General features: G+C 38.0%; 1 protein-coding gene across 2 annotated transcripts in view; it reads left to right on the top strand.

The window, feature by feature from the left end:
- Window positions 1-1,735: 1,735 nt before the first annotated feature.
- The window catches only part of itchb (itchy E3 ubiquitin protein ligase b), a 45,281-nt gene continuing 25,225 nt past the window's right edge, over window positions 1,736-21,791 (top strand). The window contains exons 1-11 of one of the 2 annotated variants that reach the window (XM_056452594.1): window positions 1,736-1,821; window positions 5,222-5,363; window positions 6,833-6,957; window positions 7,909-8,040; window positions 8,128-8,173; window positions 11,157-11,329; window positions 14,487-14,682; window positions 14,936-15,031; window positions 17,530-17,704; window positions 19,826-19,895; window positions 20,186-20,270. In XM_056452594.1, the coding sequence (XP_056308569.1) occupies window positions 1,752-1,821; window positions 5,222-5,363; window positions 6,833-6,957; window positions 7,909-8,040; window positions 8,128-8,173; window positions 11,157-11,329; window positions 14,487-14,682; window positions 14,936-15,031; window positions 17,530-17,704; window positions 19,826-19,895; window positions 20,186-20,270 (1,310 nt within the window). In that variant the 5' untranslated portion in view covers window positions 1,736-1,751. Of the gene's footprint in view, window positions 1,822-5,221; window positions 5,364-6,832; window positions 6,958-7,908; window positions 8,053-8,127; window positions 8,174-11,156; window positions 11,330-14,486; window positions 14,683-14,935; window positions 15,032-17,529; window positions 17,705-19,825; window positions 19,896-20,185; window positions 20,271-21,791 lie in introns of both variants that reach the window. The other variant, XM_056452593.1, reaches the window with a different exon arrangement.

Here is a 21,791-nt window from a genome sequence, read left to right as displayed (position 1 = left end):
ACCAAAACAAAGACAGCGTTCTGGCACGGAAAACACGTTATCAAAGCAGAATATCTGACTTCAGCATTGTTTTCAGATAAACAAGTATGTTCACTGAGCATGTTTTTATAAATATCTGCAAACATACAGATGTCACTACTTCAATTTGTTCCCTTTGGCGCAGTTCATACCGCGGCGGTGACTGTAGTTGATGCGCCAGCAGCTTTTGACCGCTGGGTGGCGCCTTAACCACAGATTTTCAGCTTTGCCTTTTCACAATACTAAATAGATGGTTCTGTATGTGTACCTTATGTGATGTGATGTGTTCAATTAAAATATAATTTTGTTTTAATTTTCTTAGTAATAAGCGTGCTTTTACACTATACTGTAGCTATGCTGAGGCTATGCTTTAGAAAAGAGACATGGTGAGAAGCCCTAGGCTGATAAAAGCAATTATAAGAATTAAATTCTTTAGCCTTTATAGTGCCCTATTAAATTGCGCTGGGGTGAAATAAATGTTTCGATTTCTTTGACCATCATGGCGATGTTATTACCTCAAATCTTAAATGTGCGCAAATGAAAAACAGCACACACTACAAAATAATATTAAGATTATCACATTATGGTGTTTTTGTGCTTTAGAAGAGTCAAGAACTTACATACAGCACCTTTTAAATAGCAAATGCATTTGCGTCATTTTGTGGACTCATGGGTGTGCTGGTCTGAAAAGGAGGCATGTTAATGCACATTTATTATATGCATATTTATATCTGTTTTAATAAAAACAAATTTCAGATTTGTCCACCTGTGGGGTTTTGGAGACGTCTGCATCACCATATGGGATATAAAAACAGGACGTATTTTTCGATATAACGTTTATTAGTTTTCTGGAAATTAGAACTGAAGTCAGAAATAGTTTTGGAACAAATCTTTGAGCTTAACAAACTAAATTAAATATGCAGGCTGATGGGTGTCTTCAGTGGAGTGAGTTTCCACCAGTTTCCTTACTCCACCAAAGTAAAGGAGTAAAAGTAAAGAGAAAGTAAAGAGGCTGAATGGAGGAGGCTCGTTGCTGCAGATGCTCTGTTTAACTGTTTTCTCGCTAGTGAAGCGTTCAGTTTTTACACTTACTAAGTCCAACATGTAAATAGCAAATGTGCCATGGCACGACGCAACTGACTCTTAAAGAGAATGGGAGATGAGACTCTGATTGGTTTAATGCACGTTATGCTCATAACACACCCACAACTCGTTAAGAGAATAAGCACAACCCTGTTAGACCATGCGCAGGGTGCAGACTGTATTTTTACGTCCTTAAAATAGCAAAAGTTGATTCGGACACTCTATTAATGCTTAATTCGGACACTCTATTAATGCACCATGTGTTTTAGACTTTGCACCTAGATCGTTAAAATAGAGCCCCTAGTCTTTAAAACACTATGAGTTGGTGAAAACCTCCGCAGATTTCCTGACTCTATCTTCCTGACCATTAGTATTTATTTTCAGCTCTGGGTTCAGCTTTGGGCTTTAGCCAATAGCAGAACAGCATCATCTGGTGAGGCGGTGCTAAAGATAGTACAGCCTCATCTGATTGGTCAAAATTAGATAAACAACCTATACATGAAATTAATATCTCGCACATGTCTGCGATATGTATATTGCACATGCTATTATAACAATATTTTTGTGATATATTGTGCAGCCGTGATGCTCATGTCTTGTGTTGTGTGTCTGTGTGTGTTTGTGTGCAGGAGTCAGCGTAGCCGCATGTCATGGCCTGCAGTGTCGCTAAAGCAGCTCCTGCTAATGGCTTCCCAATGAAGGCTCAGCTGCAGATCATGGGTGAGTTTGCATTCTCGATTTATCTGATCTGACTGACTTCCTCATCAGATGTCATCTCCAGATTACAGAGCTGGCGGATTGCATTGAGCTTGATGATTCAATTCATTCCTAATTCATAGGATTTGGATTAGATTTTGATTCAGTATTAATTGGATGTCAATATTTAATCTAAAATGGGAGTTTTGTAGACATGGAATTCATCTTTTAATAGCAAGGCTGATAACTGAAACTCTGCAGCTTCGGTATATTATTGAAATACACATTTAGGGACTAGGGTTGGGTGATGTTGACCAATTTGGCATCATACGATGTCTAATGTGAAACACTGCGATGAACGATTGCATCGTTGTCGTAGGCAGGCAGTGAATTAATTATTTATGAATAATCAATTAATTCATAACAAATTAATAATTTGTAGCCTACCGTTTCAACTACCTGACCTGCATGATCTTTATTTTAACCCATAACCAAATCATAAATAAATAAATATAAGTTACACACACAAATTACCACCTGTCAATCACTTCTACCGCAGGACTCTGGCATGAATAGGCAGAGTGATCTGTGTCGTTATTATGGCGTCGACAAACTTGGTTGGTATAAAAAGTGCACAACCAACGGGAAACGGTATCGGAGGTTTTCGCTAAAGTGACTAAGTCCAAGCGTGAAAGTTAAAGATTGAAGCAGTGCACTGACTCTGTGACACGCTACCTGATAGATTCAAAAGACCGAAGAGTCGTTAGATAGAGACGAGATTAATTAAATATCATGTTTAACAACGATAGTGAGACGCCATCCAGAGGTACATCCTTGATAAACTCTCCGACATGCACTGCAGGGTTTTGTGCTCAAAGCACCTGCTGACTGCCTGGAGCTCAGACGTGCGCATATGCTAGAGCGCATGACAGTGTGTGTGTGTGTGGTCACGTGATGTGTGTTTTCAGCGGTATAGTGTGGACGGACGGAGGGCTTTTCCGAAGTGATGATGAAATGCCAGTGTGGACGTGGATCGTTTTCGTTCAAAAACGTCGTTTTAAAACTACGGCGTATTACTGTAAACAGGGCCTCAGTTTGTATTTTTCAAAAGCAGGCTGCTGCTGCGACAAGGGGGGGAGAATCGCGATGCCGGCTCAGCATTGTGATGTCTATTGGCCACGATGGCACCATCTATCGACCCATCCCTACTAGACTACATTTAACTCGATTTTTTTTTATTTTTTATTTGTACTTTTATTTTAAATAATAATCACTATAACATCAAATCACTAATATGTGTATTCAATTTGAAAGATTCACATTACTTAAAAAAAACAAAAAAAAAACACTGTAACTGCTTCAGCGTAGTTGTTTTCACTCAGATTTTATTAATAAATACATAATGTTTTTCAGCTTTATTTCCATTAATACAAATATTTTTATAGTAACTCTATTAAGGGACTACATATGAAAAATAACCCTTTGGCTAATTCTGGCACATTGTACTTTTTTTGTATTAATGTGCGTTGTCCCTGTCAAATTAACCTGAAATAAATGAAATAGAAATATTATAGTAATTGAGTAGTTTACAATAACACAGTACAGAACTGCATTTTTCTTTATTTTTGTTATTTTATTTTATTTTTTTTACATTTAAAGAGTTTTAATAGTAACAATTAATTAAATTGCTACTTTAAAAAATGAGGAATATTTTTAAAGTAGCATGTAAAAGTTTTTATTTTAAATAGCAATTTATTAAAACTAGAATATACATTATTTTTATATACATTTAATAAAAGAAATAAACAAAATAATAAACAAATTATTACAAAATAGTCATTAATTTCATTATTAGCTTAAAAAGACATGTGGTTAGCACTGTGACCTCACAGGTCGCTGGTTTGAGTCCCGGCTGGGCCAGTTGGCATTTCTGTGTGCAGTTTGCATGTTTTCCCCGTGTTGACGTGGGTTTCCTCCAGGTACTCAGATTTCCTCCAAAATGCAAACACATGCGCTATAGGTGAATTGAATAAATTTAATTGGCGTAATTAAGATGAAGCGGTGGCACAGTAGGTAGTGCTGTCACCTCACAGCAAGAAGATCGCTGGTTCAAGCCTCGGCTGGGTCAGTTGGCGTTTCTCTGTGGAGTTTGCATGTTCTCCTCACATTTGCGTGGGTTTCCTCCGGGTGCTCTGGTTTCCCCCTCAAGTCCAAAGACAGGTGAATTTGGTAGGCTAAATTGTCCGTAGTGTATGTGTGTGTGTGTGAATGAGTGTGTATGAATGTTTCCCAGAGATGGGTTGCAGCTGGAAGGGCATTCGCTGCGTAAAATGTGCTGGATAAGTTGGCGGTTCATTCCGCTGTGGTGACCCTGGATTAATAAAAGGAATAAGCCGAAAAGAAAATGAATGAATGAATGAATGAATGAATAAAAGTGGCGTAATTATGAGTGTGTGTGTGTATGGGTGTTTCCCAGTACTGGGTTGCGGCTGTGTAAAACATATGCTGGATAAGTTGGCGGTTCATTTTGCTGTGGTGACCCCTGATAAATAAATGGATTTAGGCCAAAGGAAAATAAATGAATGAATGAATGAATGAATGAATGAATGAATTAGTTTAAAAAGGATATTTTATTTTGTGTGCATGATTTATATGCATGTTTCTTTCATTCATTCATTCATTTTCTTTTCAGCTTAGTCCCTTTATTCATTAGGGGTTGCCACAGCGGAATGAACCGCCAACTATTCCTGCATTTGTTTTACATAGCGGATGCCCTTCCAGCTGCAATCCATCACTAGGAAACAACCATACACACTCATTCACACACATACACCACGGACAATTTAGCTTACCAAATTCACCGGTACCGCATTTGTTTGGACTGTGGGGGAATTTTTTTTTTATTATTGTTTTATAATGATTTTTTAGGGGTTTTCACCTTTATTGGGACAGGACAGTGGAGATTTACAGACAGGAAAGTGTGGGGAGCAGAGATAGTGGAAGGATCGGCAAAAGACCTCGAGCCGGGAATCGAACTCGGGTCGCCGCGAGCACCTTGGTGCTATGTGATGACGCACTAACCATTAGGCTATTTGCGCCAACTTTATTTTATTATAATCTAATATAACTTATAGAGCCCATCAATTAGTCATTTATCAAATTAAAGCAATAGATTAACGTTTCTCTGCAGTCTCCATCACTTATGTAACAATATGCAAATGTGTGGATGTTATATTTACCTGATTTCTAAAGAGATGTGTTGTTGTTTTGGTTTTTCTCCATTCACTTGTACTTCGGCTTCAACGAAGCCTTAATTTCTCCAGTTAAGATCTATTGAGTAAGATAAGTGTGTTTGCGAGCTTCTTCATCAGTGTGTATGCAGTGGTGTGTTGTTGTTGAGTGTGTGTGTTCTCCATATTTGCAGTGATTTCTGCCAAACTCAAGGAAAACAAGAAGAACTGGTTCGGTCCGAGTCCGTATGTGGAGGTGTGTGTGGACGGCCAGTCCAAGAAGACAGAGAAATGCAACAACACACACTCGCCCAAGTGGAAGCAGTCGTTCGCTGTGTGAGTGTGGTTCACTTTCATACCTTTGTATGTGTGTGTACGGTTGCAAATGTGTGCGAGCATGCGTGTGCGCGCATACGGTTGCGAATATATATGTGTGTTTGTGCGCGCGCGTGCATACGGTTGCGAATGTGTGCGTATGTATGTACGTGTGCGAACGTGTGTTCGTATGTCTGTGCTTGTGCAAACGTGTGTGTGTGTGAGAAATATGTGTGTGCATGGTTGCATACGGTTGCAAATGTATCCATACGGTTTCGAATGTGTGTGTATTTGCGTGTGCACATTTGTGTGTGTATGTGCACGTGCAAATGTGTGTGTGGTTGCATACGGTTGCGAATGTGAGTGTATATGTGTGTGTGTGCACATACGATTGCGAATGTGTGTAATTGTGTGCGTATGTGCTTGTGTGAATGTGTATGTGCGTGTGGGTGTGTGTGTGCTTACGGTTGTGAATTTGTGTATGTGTGTGCTTGCGTGCATACGGTTTTGAATGTGTGCACATTCAAATGTGTACGTATGCGTGAGTGTGTGTGTGTGTGTGTGTGTGTGTGTGTATATGTGCTTGTAATGTCTATGTGGGTGTGCAAATATGTGTGCATGCGTGTGAGCGCATACGATTGTGAATGTGTGTGTGCAAGTGAATGTGTGTGTGCATACATTTGCGAATTTGTGTTTGTGTGTGCATGCGTGCATACGGTTTCTTGATACCATGTGTGCGTAAGTGCAAGTGTGTGCATGCAAATGTGTGGGTGTGTGTGCGTGCATACGGTTGCAAATGTATGCGAATGTGTGTGCGCATACGAACATACGGTTACAAATGTGTGCATGCATATTGTTTCAGATATTGTGCGTATTTGCGAGTGTTAATGTGTGTGTGTGTGTGCATATGCGTGTGTGCATGTGTATGTGTGTGTGCAAATATGTGGGTGTGCATATGGTTGCGAATGTGTGCGTGTGTATGTGAGCATGCGATTGTGCTGGTGTGTCCGTGTCTGCATGTGCATGTAAGTGTGTGTTTGACTGGACAGCAGCTCTAACTCCTCCAGTTCCACATTCCCTTTCACTGCTGTGTTTTCCGGCTGTTCAGTTCTCCATTAGCTGCTTTTTTCTTGACCTGAAGCCATTGTTAACAAGCAATCAGTCTAGACCACATCTATTAGTCTGTTATTAGTGCTGTTTGCCAAGTCAGATGTTTTCTTTTTGTGTTTTAGACGCAAATTTAATTCTTTACACCTCAGATTTCAAATAATACAGAAAATAGATCTTTCATTCACATTATTTTTAGTTAAATTAAGAGTAAACACACCAAAAATATGAGAATTAGACGTAATTATTCATGACATTTGAAGCTGAATGTTTGATTGAGGCAGTTTGTATGTATATGTATGTGTGTGCGTACGGGTATGGGTATGCGCGCATGTGTGTTTTTTTCTGCTTTTCTGATGTCTGCGCTTGTGTTTGTCGATCAGGATCGTGACTCCATTCAGCAAGCTGATCTTCCGTGTTTGGAGCCACCAGACGCTGAAATCAGACCTTCTGCTGGGCGTGGCCACACTCGACATCAGCGAGACGCTCAAGTCACATGACATGAAGAGTGAGTTTAAGCCCCGCCCACTCTAATCACATTAAAGGGTTCGTTCACTCTGGAATGAAAACTATCCGGTCTTTGCACTAAATACACAATTTTTCTATGGGTTTATTCCGTATTTGTTAACCTTTTTTTAGTTGCATACGAAAGAGTTCGATGCATGTTAACGAATACGTAATGAAAATACAAAAATCTCTTCAAAACATGGAGAAAACAGTGTGTCTATTGAATTAAGTTGATCCTGAACAGAGATTAGCAGTAAGTCAAATGTATGGAGACACATACACTACCTGACGAAAGTCTTGTCGTCGATTCCAGTTGTAAGGGCAACAAATAATAACTTGACTTCTAGTTGATCATTTGGAAAAGTGGCAGAAGGTCGATTTTCTCTGATGGGTCATCTGTTGATCTGCATCCCAATCATCACAAATACTGCAGAAGACCTACTGGAACCCACATGGACTCAAGATTCTCACAGAAATCAGTCGAGTTTGGTGAAGGAAAAATCATGGTTTGGGATTACATTCAGTATGGGGGTGTGCGAGAGATCTGCGGAGTGGATGGCAACATCAACAGCCTGAGGTGTCAAGACATTTGTGCTGCCCATTACATCACAAACCACAGGAGAGGGCGAATTCTTCAGCAGGATAGCGCTCCTTCTCATACTTCCGCCTCCACATCAAAGCTCCTGAAGGCAAAGAAGGTCACTGTGCTCCAGGATTGGCCAGCCCAGTCACCAGGCATGAACATTATTGAGCATGTCTGCGTTAAGATGGAGTAGGCATTGAAGATGAATCCACAGAATCTTGATGTACTCTTTTGCATTTAGATTTACATTAAATGACATTTACATCTCAATAAGACCTACAAGTCTCCTTTAAAATCAAAAATCACGGCATGTAATTTAATAGTGTTTTATTTTGAGATGTTCCTGACTGTGTTTAATGTGTGTTTCAGTCTGTGAGGTGGTGCAGACGCTACAGCTGTGCGACAGGGATCAGTCTGACAGCATCGGGGATCTGTCCGTGTGTCTGGACGGCCTGCAGGTGGATCCTGAAATGTTCCAGTCAGCCGAGGCCAGCAACCAGAGTCAGTCGCTCAGTGAGTCTGAAAAACACTGATGGGCTAATATTATACAGTAAAAGATTAAATATGACTGATGGTTTTGTTTTCCAGATACTTTAAATGGGGAATCTGAGCTCAATGAAGACTCTGGCCGAAGGTATCTCCTCATTAATTAACATTAAATCATTATTTAAAGTCATTAATTAACAGTCAAAGTCAGGGCTGCACAATATTGGACAAAAACTGACATTGCGATATATATTGTGATATGAATATAATTTCACAAGATGACTTTTAACTCTATTTGGAAAGAATTGGGTCGATTATCTGCATAAAATGCAATACAATTGAACAGATGCAAATAAATTTGATGGTTTTCTGTGGAATCTAACAGTATTGAGGTACTGAAATTCAATATAAATATAATATAATATTATTACAATATCATAATAATATATATTGAAATAATAATATATAAAATAACACCGTATCGTGTATATTCTTCATCGTATATACCTCTATAACCTCTTGGTTTAAGTTTAAGGCTTAAATCTTACACATGTACATGCCTTGCAAATGGCAATCTTTCACTATTTTAGGGTTAAACTTTGCAATGACCCCACAAAACATGTTATGTGCTGTGGTGAACTTGACATTGCTGATCCTGCGATGTGACTTACAGATTCCCACATTGCGATATTGATGCTGAAATGATATATTGTGCAGCCCGTAGTCACAGAACAAGTGTAAACTAGACAGACTTTCAAGCTACATGGTTAATGATTTTTGTAAATGACACAGTATTTAACCGTAATGTGTACTGTATTTTACTGCGGGACAGTTCTGCAGTATGTTACTGTATTTTAAAGTTGCATTGTGAAAATTGCTTTATATTTTGCAGTAAAGATATACATTACATGGTGCTGTAAATGTAATTTTTGCAGTAATTGATTTACAGTAAGTTACTGGCAAACTGCTGCTAGTGAGTTGCTGTAGATTCTGCAGGAAATAGCTAACAGTATGGGATTAGTTGAAAACTTTACTGTTATTTAAAGTTTAAACAAACACATAGCTAGTGTATCTGTAGTGTTTTAGCATAATACTAACATTTTGTCACACATTTAGATGTTTCAAACATAATTTCTTTCATATTTCTACTATGCTTAAAAGGATAATTCACTCCCAGAATTTAAAGTAAATCACCATTTACTCATTACTTTAAGTGGTTTTGGTCATGATTTATCACATTTCTAGCATATTTCTGCGCGAAATAGCACATTGCTAATGTGAATTAACACATTGATGACGTGTTTCTCGCAAAGTTTAACACTTTCCTCATCTTTTAAGATGTTCTTAGCATGAAACCTGAAACATCTTTCAGGTTTTTGCGAGTTGCTTGCATTTTTCTAGCATAAAAGAACACTGACTGCATGTTTTGGCATGTTGCTAGCAAATTTTCTTCGTATTTAGCAATTTGTAAACATACTTTTGTGGGTTCCCTGCTGAAAAATCCAGCTTAAACCAGCCTAGGCTGGTTGGCTGGTTGACCTGCCTAGTTTTAGAGGGGTTTTGGCCATTTCCATTCTGGTATCCAGCCATTTCCAGCCTGATCTTAGCTGGTCAGGCTGGAAAATTACCAGCTAAAACCAGCTTGACCAGCCTGATTTAAGCTGGACATAGCTGGTTTTGGCTGGGCTCCCAGCCTGGCTAGGCTGGTCAAGCTGGTTTAAGCTAGTCATCTCCCAGCCTGACCAGCTAAGACCAGACTGGAAATAGCTGGAAACCAGTCTGGTAATGGTCAAAACCCCTCTGAAACCAGGCTGGTCGACCAGCTAAAACCAGCTAACCTAGGCTGGTTTAAGCTGTTTATTTCAGTAGGGCTTTCCTAACATTCCTAGCATGAATTAACACACTGTAAAAATGTATGATCCAAAAGTCATGATAACAAGTTTATATGTTAATAATAGCTTAAACTAAGTTAATCATGTTTCTAACTTGACCTTTTTAAGTTATAGTCTTCAAGCTGCTTTAGGTAAATTTAATGTAATTTAAGTTGGACTAATTTGATTAGGTTAATTTGATTTAACTTAAAAATGTAACCAAGGAAACCAGTACTTTTTTTTTGAGTGTGTCATGCGAAAACATAATTAAACATGTCACTAACACATTCTAACATGTGCATGAGACAACATTGGCATGTTTTGAGCATATACAACATGTTTATATCACTTTTTTAGTGTGACACATTGTTAGCCAATTTTATACTATGAGTTAGCAAATAGCTAACAAACTTTAGCTTGTTTCTAGCATTAATTGTAAGTGTAATTAGCATGTTTTTACAAGTGGTGCTCACTGCAGAGCCACTTGGTCAGAGCTGAGCTCCAGCAAGAGGTAGCTTGAGCTCCAGCTCCTCCTCCCTTGCTCTACTTCTACGAGTGATGTCACTGGGGGTTGGGGTTAGGGGTGGGGTGGGTGTACGCATTAAAACAGCTTACAGGAGGAGGAGCGAGAGCTCAAGCTCCCCCTCGCTGGAGCTCAAGTGGCTCTGCAGTGAGCAGTGTCTCTGTTTTTAGCATGTTTTAACACTTCTGCTAGTGTGACTTTAACGCTGTCTTTTTCTTATGTAATTTAGCATGCGTTTGCTTGATTTAGTATGTTTTTGGCATATCAGTGTGCATTAGCATATCATTTGCATTAATTAGCATGTTTCTTGCATAGACTTTATTTATAAAACCAGTCATATGTTGAAGATATTTTGTACATTTCCTACTGTAAGTTTATGAAAACCCAATCTTAGTAATTAGTAATCTGTATTGCTACAACTTTTGAACCCTCAGATTACATATGTTCCTGTAGTTGTATCTTGGCCAAATGATGTTCTGTCATAACAAACCATACATCAATAGAAAGCTCATTTATTCATGCATAAATCTCAATTTCAAAGAAAAACTAACCATGATGACTGATATTATGATCCAGGGTCACATGTAGTAGTGCAAGTTGTCTTACCATTGTTATTGTTCTGATGACTGAATCAAATTTTTTTTGAGGAGTGTCTGGAATCATTATTATATAAGTGGTTTTGGACTGAAGATTTGGTGTGTCTCCTGATGATTGTGTGTGTGTGTGTGTGTGAGCAGCAGAGATCCATCTCCTTCAGTGTCAGAGGGTCAGGATCGGCCGGCGGCTCCTAACGGGCGAGTGAATGGTCTGGATTCTCCTTCCGTTTCTGCCAGAAGCTCTCGAGCTCAGAGACCCCCGCGGCCCTCGCGCCCTCCTCCACCGACCCCCCACAGACCCACATCTTCTCCAGGTGACACTCACGTTTCGGTTGCCATTTGATCAGCTTTTCTATTAAAATCAAATCAAATCACTGCTATTGTCACATCACCAGAAGCTAAATACAAGGACACACTTTTAGGACAATATACAAAATACAGTGCAGAATACAAGGACACACTTTTAGGACTATATATATTTAAATACATTCTGTACATAAATAGACAAAACAAGTTAAATATGTGTGTTACATAAACATCTAGACACAAACAAGTAGTGTGTAAGATAAAATATGTAATGTAATATACATTCGACGAGTGTGTACCCATACATTCCTTCATACATTCATTCATTCATTCATTCATTCATTCATTCATTCATTGAGTTTAATAGATTATTTAAATACAACACCGCATTGCCTAAAGCAGTGCTTGTTGTTTGGGTGTTCTGTGTTTGTCTGAGATAATTAGTCCAACGAAATGTGTATATTCCATACAAGCTGAAGCTGATTGGTCAATTCTTGTCACATGACTTGTGGTGCGCTCGCGGGGTTCATTCAACTGAGTGCGTCTGGAAGGTGCAGCCGCGTCACACCGCTTTTGTGCGCAAGCCGCACACCTCCATTGGAAACAACGAATTTGTGCGAACTCTAGAAAAGACATGATATGTGAACAGCCCCTAGAAGGCCACCGTCATTTGCGATCTGCAGCAGTTGATCCTTTTGCACAGACATGCTGGGATTCACCTGATTTGTTGACAAATGGGTTGCGGATCCATTCCTTGGCAGACTTCCTTATTTCTTACTCATTTTGCTGCTTGTGGGTTAAATTTGGGCGCTCAAGTGACTGAGATGTAACCGAGAGAATACGCTCATTTTTCAAAATAAAAGACGTTTCAAAATAAGAGTTTGTTCATACTCGGATAATAAATAAAATGGAAATAATTACTGATTTCTTGTGTGGCCCGGTACCAATTGATCCACGTACGTGTCTGTGGCTTGGTGGTTGAGGACCATTGGCCTAAAGTGTTGTTCAAAATCAACACTAGTTTAAAACATAACCTCACTATAGCTAATAACACAAACTAAGCAACTAGAGCATAAAAACAATAATCTTTTGCTGACACTGGACTCTATTTTAACGGTCTAGGCGCAAAGTCTGAAGCGCAGGGCGCAAAAGCATTAAGGGCATGTTCGAATCCACTTCTGCTATTTTAAGGATGGATAAATACGCTCTGCGCCGCAGCGCATGATCTAACAGGGCTGTGCTTATTCTCTTATAGTTATAGAGTTACAGGTGTGTTTTGAGAATAAACCAATCAGAGTCTCATCTCACATTCCCTTTAAAAGTCAGTTGTATCGTGTCGTGGCACATTTGCTATTTACATGGTGGACTTTATAAAGGGAAAAACTGAACGCTTCACTAGCGAGAAAACAGTTAAACAGAGCAAATCTGCAGCAAGAGGATAATGAACCTCCTTCATTCGACCTTTACTTTCACTTTCATGGCTGAGGAAACTCGACTGAACACATCCATTAGCCTATACATCATTAATTTCCTTTGTTCTTATGCCCCATATGGTTTAAAACCCCACAGGTGGACAAATCTAAGCTTGTTTTTAATAAAACAAATATAAATATGCATATAATAAATAATACTAATGATGAAAATAATAACATTATACAAAATCAAGTTGTCGTGAGTAAACTGAATAAAGCCCCCGAGGTGAAGAAGGCATGAAGGCAGTGGTTTTTATATTGATGTAGAAAATAATCATTTTTGTAATAGTTTATTCCTTTAATTCTCTTTCATATGTAAAGATATTCGTGTATTGCTTTACATCCTGCATGTTTTAAGCAGTATGTAAGCGAGGCGCACAACTCACGCTCTCTGCGCTAGATTTTAGACCTGCTCTCATCTGATCTATTGTACAGTCTATTTTAGTTCCCCAAAACAGCAATGCGCCAACAATGCGCCTTAACACACCTCTTTTTCAGACTAGAACACCCATGAGTCCACCCATGAGTGGTGGAAAACAGGAAAATTAGGGTTGCGTTGGTCTGAAATAGCAACACGTCTTGCGCCTTATTGCGCCAGGTGTATGATAGGACCCACTGACTCTTTTATGTCCCATTAGCAGAAGTGAGTAATATGCAATATATATTTTTCATTATTTTTGAGGAATGTTAATGAGTAAAGTTTCATTTATTCAATGTTTATACTTTTAAAGCATTTTAAAGATTTTGGGTTACACTTTATTTTAAATCTAAATAACTACTATGTGCTGGCATTCAAAAATAAGTGCAATGTACTTATGGTGTTCAAATTGTATTGCAGAAGACATATAGGCATATTAAGCTGGGATACAGGGTATGCTGGGATGGGTCAACAGTGTAATTACATGCAAAAATGTATAAATTTAAGTATAGTGTATTTGCATTGTACCAAATGATTAATTTAAAAGTGCATACGTGATACTTAATGGGACTTAAAATAAAGTTTAACCATATTTTGCTAATTTTCAAACAAAATACAGTAACAACTGTATTTTCTGTATTATATGACTGCTTTCAACTATCAGCACAACTCTTTTCAACACTGACATGAAAAAAAGAAATTAAAACAGCATATTATAATGGTTTCTGAAGTGTCATGTGTATGATGACATTAGCAATGCTGAAAATTCAGCCTCCAGTCACATAAATAAATATTTTTTTACAATATATTCAAATAGAAAAAGCTATATTAAAGTGAAATGCGGAAAATATATCTCTTTAAAACTTTACAAATCCTATTGTTTAACTGCTCCTACTTAAATAAGGATATTCTTCAATGATTTAAAATAGAAATGTAAACCTTTAAAGGGATAGTTCACCCAAAAACAAGAATTCACTCATTATTTTCTCCCCTTTTGAGTGTCTTTCTTCTGTTTTATTACAAAAGAAGATATTTTGAAGAATGTTGTAACCATTGGCATCCATAGTAGGAAAAACAAATACAGTGGAAGTGTAAATGGTTACAGGTTTCCAACATTCTTCAAAATATCTTCTTTTGTGTTTAACCGATTGAAGAAACTCACACAGGTTTAGAACAAGGAAAGAGCAAATGAATGATGGCAGAATGTTCAGTTTTGGGTCTTTAACAGAACTCAAAACCTTGCATTGTTTGAACTGATGATCGATTTCTGTGCAGCTTCCTCTACCGGCTCATTTCCAGATGGCAGCGATTCGTCTCGTTCAGACACTCCAGTTCGGAATCCCACAGGGGGAGGAGCCTCAGAGTCTATCCCCACCCCCACGGTGGAGCAGCCTGGTAGGACCGCTCTCAGTGTAGGCCCCGCCCCCAGCAGGATCCCCAGCATGGTCAATGCTGGACCGCTGCCGCCCGGGTACCACATTACAAACTTTATTATTTCCTAAAGATTGACATATATGAGATATAAGAGTCTTGTTTTGAATTAAAATTATTATTATTATTAATTATATTAACAAATGTCTGCCAGAAGGGGAGACGAAACCCTTTACGTTTTCAATTTAATTTAATCACGATCCCCTACTGTGCTTTTTTAAAACATTATTGTTAATGCAGTGGCTTATGTAGCTGTTTATGAATGTAAAAGACCTGTGTGTATGTTTGTGTAGTTGGGAGCAGCGTGTGGATCAGAACGGACGTCTGTACTTTGTTGATCATGTGGAGAAGAGGACGACATGGGAGAGACCAGAACCACTGCCATCAGGGTCAGAAACTGAACACACACACACACACACACACACACACATGCGCTTACACTCGCTCACACATCCACTTACACTTGCGCACACACTTGGGGCCAATCCCAATTCTATTTTTGTACCCCTTCCCCTTGGCCCTTAAAACCAAGTGTGAAGGGGAAGGGCTTCAAAATTTACCGCTAAGAATTGGGACAGCACTACAGCACCTGCACACATCATCATATGTCATCGCGGTCTCATGCTTCATATGAGATCAGACGATGGCGTCTGCTGTAGTTATTCCAGTTGTGTTATTTTCCGGTATTTATCTTCAGGAAATCACTGAAGGCATATATTATGTTATCATAATGATCTAATGTAGCAATAAGATCGTAACAGTACTGTGGATTTACACAGTGGCCATATTCATCTATGTAAACACACCAAAAACAGCATTAACATTATAGCAGACACTGTAAAAAGCTCATTCTCAGCCACTAGACATTACTGACAGGGGATTCCAGTGTCATCGAGTGTCAGAATGTTGTGGGACTGCTGTACAGGAGTTATGATTAGGGATTATAGATCGCGAACTTAAGCAGTTTTTATTTTAGCGTTTTTTTTTTTTTAAACATTACGGTAAAACATGAACGTGGTTATGAATATATTAAAACATGTGCTTGTTTGTTGTAAAAATTCATAATAATGACAAAAAAATACTAATTTGTGGATCTCCTGACTCCTGGGTTCAGCAATACCGCCGTTGTGGCTGGTGTATTCTGGGAAATTTTCTTACCCCTTGGTTACGAGTGTGCTCCTGAAAAATCTTCATTCGAAGGGGTATCTAGCCCTTCCCTTAACCCTAGGCCTTTAAGTTAAAGAGAATTGGGACACCCCTACCCCTTGATGTGAAGGTGCAAAACAAGGGGTAAGGGGAAGGGCTAAGGGGATTTGGCCTTACTTACAATCACACACACACACACACACTCGCACATTCTCACGCTCACTTATACATGCATTTACTCACACGCTCACAGAAACAAACACACAGAATCACACTCGCAGTCACTCTCACAGACACAAAAATGTAAACACACACTCTCTGTCTCTTTCACACACATACAATCTATCATTCTTCAATTGTAGCTGTGTATATACAGTTTGGGTTACACTTTATTTTAATCTAATTAACCACTATGTGCTGGCATCCAAAAATAAGTGCAATGTACTTATGGTGTTCAAATTGTATTATCCTTACAAATGATGTTTAACAGAGCAAGGAAATTTTCACAGTATGTCTGATAATATTTTTTCTTCTGGAGAAAGTCTTATTTGTTTTATTTCAGCCAGAATAAAAACAGTTTTTAATTTTTTAAACATCATTTTAAGGTCAATATTATTATCCCCTTTAAGCTATATTTTTTTGATAGTCTACAGAACAAACCATCATTATACAATAACTTGCCTAATTACCCTAACCTGCCTAGTTAACCTAATTAACCTAGTTAAGCCTTTAAATGTCACTTTAAGCTGTATAGAAGTGTCTTGAAGAATATCTAGTCTAATATTATATATTGTCATCATGGCAAAGAGAAAATAAATCAGTTATTAGAGATGAGTTATTAAAACTATTATGTTAAGAAATGTGTTGAAGAAATCTGCTCTCCATTAAACAGAAATTGGGGGAAAAAATAAACAGGGGGGCTAATAATTCTGACCTCAACTGTATATATTGTTGTATAACTGTATGCTACGTTTGTAATAATTACAGTATAATTATGCTTGAATACAAAAATACTTTTTATTTTTGTGAAAAATTGCAGCATCTTTTAAAATAATTTTTATTTAAATAAAAATGTTAATTATAAATGGAATTTAATCTCACTCGTGACCTGTGTGTGGTGAATGTACAATTTTCATAATACAGATATTAATACATTAGATTTGACATTAATTCATTCATTTTTCTTAACCCAGTAATCTAGATGATTACATGATGTTAAATGAGTCTTCACCTAAAGGATATCATTATAAACACGAGCCTCGTCTTAAAGGTAAAGGTGGAGGCGTTGGCATAATTCATTTATTCATTTTCCTTCGGCTTAGTCCCTTTATTCATCAGGGGCCGCCACAGTGGAATGAACCACCAACTATTCCAGTATATGTTTTACACAGCAGATGCCCTTTCAGCTGCAACCCAGTACTGGGAAACACCCATACATGCTCATTCTCACACATACACTACAGCCAATTTAGTTAATTCAATTCCCCTATAACGCATGTGTTTGAACAGTTTGGGAAACCGGAGCACCCGGAGGAAACCCACGCCAACACGGGGAGAACATGCAAACACCACACAGAAATGCCAACTGATCCAGACAGGACTTGAACCAGTGACCTTCTTGCTGTGAGGCCACAGTGCTAACCACTGAGCCACCTTGTTGCACTATTCTTGACATGTAATATTTACTGTTGTTTTGAATTGTTGTGAATGTGAATGAAGTATTTGTGTTTCTCTGGGTCAGCTGGGAGCGGCGCGTGGACCCGATGGGCCGGGTGTATTTCGTGGATCACATCACCAGAACCACCACATGGCAGCGGCCCACTATGGAGACGGTGCGCAACTATGAGCAGTGGCAGCACCAGCGCAGTCAGCTACAGGGGGCAATGCAGCAGTTCAACCAGAGGTTCATCATCGGGGTCAGGACCACACTCATCGCACACGCACACACAACACACACTTATAGATGCTTATGCTTTTCTTATGAAGTTATTTTTTTCAGTCATTCAGCGGCTTTGCTTGTCTAGTATTTATAAATGCGTGTCATTTATTGTGCTTATTTTGATTAATCCATCAAAATTGATATCATCCGTCCATCCATCTTTCATTTTCCTGTCCATCCATCTGTCCTCATCTATACATCCTTATCCATCCATCCATCCATCCTTATCCATCCATCCATCTATCCATCCATCCATACTGTATATCCTTATCTATCCATCCACATCTATCAATATGCATATCCATCTATTCATATCATTTCTTATCTATCCATTCTTATCCATCTTTATCCACCCATGCTTATTCATCCTTATCCATCCATCCTTATTCATCCTTTTCCATCCATGCATCCTTCCTTATCCATCCATCTTTATCCATTTTTAACCATCCTTATCCACCCTCCCTTATCCATCCTTATATATTTTTATCCATCCATCCTTATCTACTCATTCTTTTTCTTCCTTATCCATCCATGCTTATACATTTATCTATCCTTATTCACCCATCCTTATTCATCCATCCTTATCTATTTTATCCATCATCCTTATCCATCCATCCTTTTCCATCTATCCTTCCTTATCCATCCATTTTTATCCATTCGTCCTTGTCCACCCATCCATATTCACCCATCCTTATTCATTCTTATCCATCCATCCTTATTCATCCTTATCCATCCATCCTTTTCTATCCATCCTTCCTTATCCATCCATCTTTATCCATTTTTAACCATCCTTATCCACCCTCCCTTATCCATCCTTATATATTTTTATCCATCCATCCTTATCTACTCATTCTTTTTCTTCCTTATCCATCTATGCTTATCCATTTATCTATCCTTATTCACCCATCCTTATTCATCCATCCTTATTCATTCATCCTTATTCACCCATCCTTATTCACCCATCCTTATCTATTTTATCCATCCATCCTTTTCCATCCATCCTTCCTTATCCATCCATCTTTATCCATTTTTATCTATTTTTATCCATTCGTCCTTGTCCACCCATCCTTATTCATTCTTATCCATCCATCCTTATCCACCCATCCTTATTAATTCTTATCCATCCATCCTTTTCCATCCATAATTCCTTAGCCATTCTTCTTTATCCATTTTAATCCATCCTTATCCATCTATGTTTTTCCATCCATCCTTATCCATCCATCCTTATTCATCCTTATCCATCCATCCTTTTCTATCCATAAGTCCTTATCCATTCTACTTTATCCATTTTTATCTATCCTTATCCACCCATCCTTATCTATTTTTATACATCCATCCTTATCCAGCCATTCTCATCCATCCTTATAAGTTCTTATCCAGCCCTCCTTATTCATTCTTATCCATCCTTATCAATTCTTATCCATTCATCCTTATCCATCCATCCATCCATCCTTATCCATTTTTATCCATCCATCCTTATTGATCCATCCTTTCTTATCCAACCATCCATCCTTACTTGTCCATCCAACAATCCATCCTTTCTTATCCATCTATCTAACAATCAAGAATGGGTTTAGTTGAATAGTTTTAGGACAACTTTGATGAAATGTTTTGATCCAATTTAAATGTTAACTAGTGCATGTATACGTCTATATACAAAAATATAGATATGTAACTGTTCTAAACTTAAATATTATTATAAAATAATAAAACAATAACAAAACAGCTTATGTATAATAACTGTTTCTATGTTATCAATTTATATGTTATTATATGTATATGCATATATGATATATAGGTAATGTGAATTGTTTATAATACAGTTAATGTGTTGTGTATATGCGCACACACACACACACACAATTTTTATATATATATATATATATATATATATATATATATATATATATATATATATATATATATATAATTTTGAATGTATATATATATATATATATAATTTTGAATGTATTTTTTTTTAAATATGTAAATCAATAATCTGTAAATATTAAATGGTAAAAATGTAAGTGAATCACAAGCAAAATATTACATTTCTAAATATATTTGTTTGTGTTTTGCTGTGTGTGTTGTTGTGTAGCTACAGGATCAGGCTTCAGCCACCCAGAATAAGGAGTTTGATCCGCTGGGTCCACTGCCGCACGGCTGGGGTAAGTGAAACATTCCCTTCATTACCAGCAGAATAACCCATGCTCTCTTATACAAGATACTGGACCAGCAGGTATTTTGTATTGTTCTGCTAACCTCATTATCTGCACCTGTGAAGCAGCACTAAAATTAGACACAGCATCCTTCAATGTCCCACTTTAACAAACGAGAGCGGCTGGATCAGGCTAAACCAGCTGGAGAAAATAGCTCTGGTGCTGGAAATAGCTGGTTTGTTTGAGGAAGTGTTTGCTGTGTTTAATCTCCATGATTTCTCCTTCTGTTTTGCTCTCAGAGAAGAGAACCGACTCCAATGGCAGAGTTTATTTTGTTCATCACCCGACCAGATCCACACAGTGGGAGGATCCGCGAACTCAAGGGTCTGATTATAGTCTTCTTCTTCCTTAATATGCTCAATATTCATGCACAGTATTAATGATTATTTTCAAAGCAATAAACTACCATAGGTGATATTTGGGATGAGTAAGAGTTTTTAAAGGTCCTGTGAAATTAAAATAAAATTTTTTTTTAGATGTTAGTATCAGTATTTAAGTCTTAAGGATGTATAGTGTGCTTCAAAACAGTAATAAATTTCACATTTACAGGATATAAATCTGATATAAACATCTTAAGCTTGCAGTTTGTCACTTCTGGGCTAAATTTTTTGCCAACACCTCATGCTTCAGTTTCTTATCAAATCTTCTGACCAATCAAATGCTCTCTAGTGTCTGACATGCCCCGCCCCCTTCTTTTCATTTGCTTTTCATTTGATGCACTTAACCTCAACCATAGATATTTACATTAGATGTCACCTACGCTATCATTGTCTGTTGGAAGGAATGCATCAATAGAGCCACCATTTTGGTACAGGGTAGCGCTCCTTTGAAATGAATGTGGGACCAAGGTGTAGTGGAGGACTGGCCAACCAGAGCCATAGATATATGCGCATATACACATATATCTGTGATTGGGAGTTTTCCCGGTGGTCAGTATGCTAATATTGTTGTAAATTGCGAAAATTATAATTTTACATCACTTTTCTGTATCGATGAATGGGGATCGCCCGGGCATTGCCAACAAAGGAAATGTATTATCCTCCCTCCCTGTTAAATTTGATCTAATCTGTGTCCTGAAACACACCTTCTCTTCCTTATTTATATTTTATCCATCACATATATTTTATGTGAGGCTGCTTTGACACAATCTACATTGTACATTGTATACAAATAATGGTGAATTGAATTGAATATGTATATATGTATGTATACATTTACATTTTTTCCCTTTTTTGCATTTGTTTTTTTATAAATACATTTAAAAGCACATTTCTGACCATATGGGAATACCTAAACGATTAATGTAATATCTTGTTAAGCTTATTGTGGTCAAATGTTTTCTTTCAAAGGCAGATTGTAGACAATTATATGATATTTTATGGTCTGCTATAAGTGATTTAATAGTTTTCTTCACTATTCCTAATGTTTCACTGATTTAGCAGCTAACTTTAGCACTTAAACGCTTTGTGAAATACTCCCCTGCTGAAAAATCCAGCTTAAACCAGCCGAGGCTGGTTGGCTGGTTTTAGCTGGTCGATTAGCCTGGTTTTAGAGGGGTTTTGGCCATTTCCAGGCTGGTTTCCAGCCATTTCCAGCCTGGTCTTAGCTGGTCAGGCTGGAAAATGACCAGCTAAATCCAGCTAAAACTAGCATGACCAGCCTGGTTTAAGCTGGAGTTAGCTGGTTTTGGCTGGGCTCCCAGCCTGGCTAGGCTGATCAAGCTTTTTTTAGCTGGTCATTTTCCAGCCTGACCAGCTAAGACTAGGCTGGAAATGGCTGGAAACTAGCCTGGAAATGGCCAAAACCCCTCTAAAACCTGGCTAGTCGACCAGCTAAAACCAGCCA

The sequence above is a fragment of the Danio aesculapii genome, unplaced genomic scaffold (genome assembly GCF_903798145.1).
Source record: "Danio aesculapii unplaced genomic scaffold, fDanAes4.1, whole genome shotgun sequence".
NCBI lineage: Eukaryota > Metazoa > Chordata > Actinopteri > Cypriniformes > Danionidae > Danio > Danio aesculapii.
The sequence above is the reverse complement of the archived record's forward strand: the minus strand, read 5'-3'. Positions and strand labels throughout refer to the sequence as shown.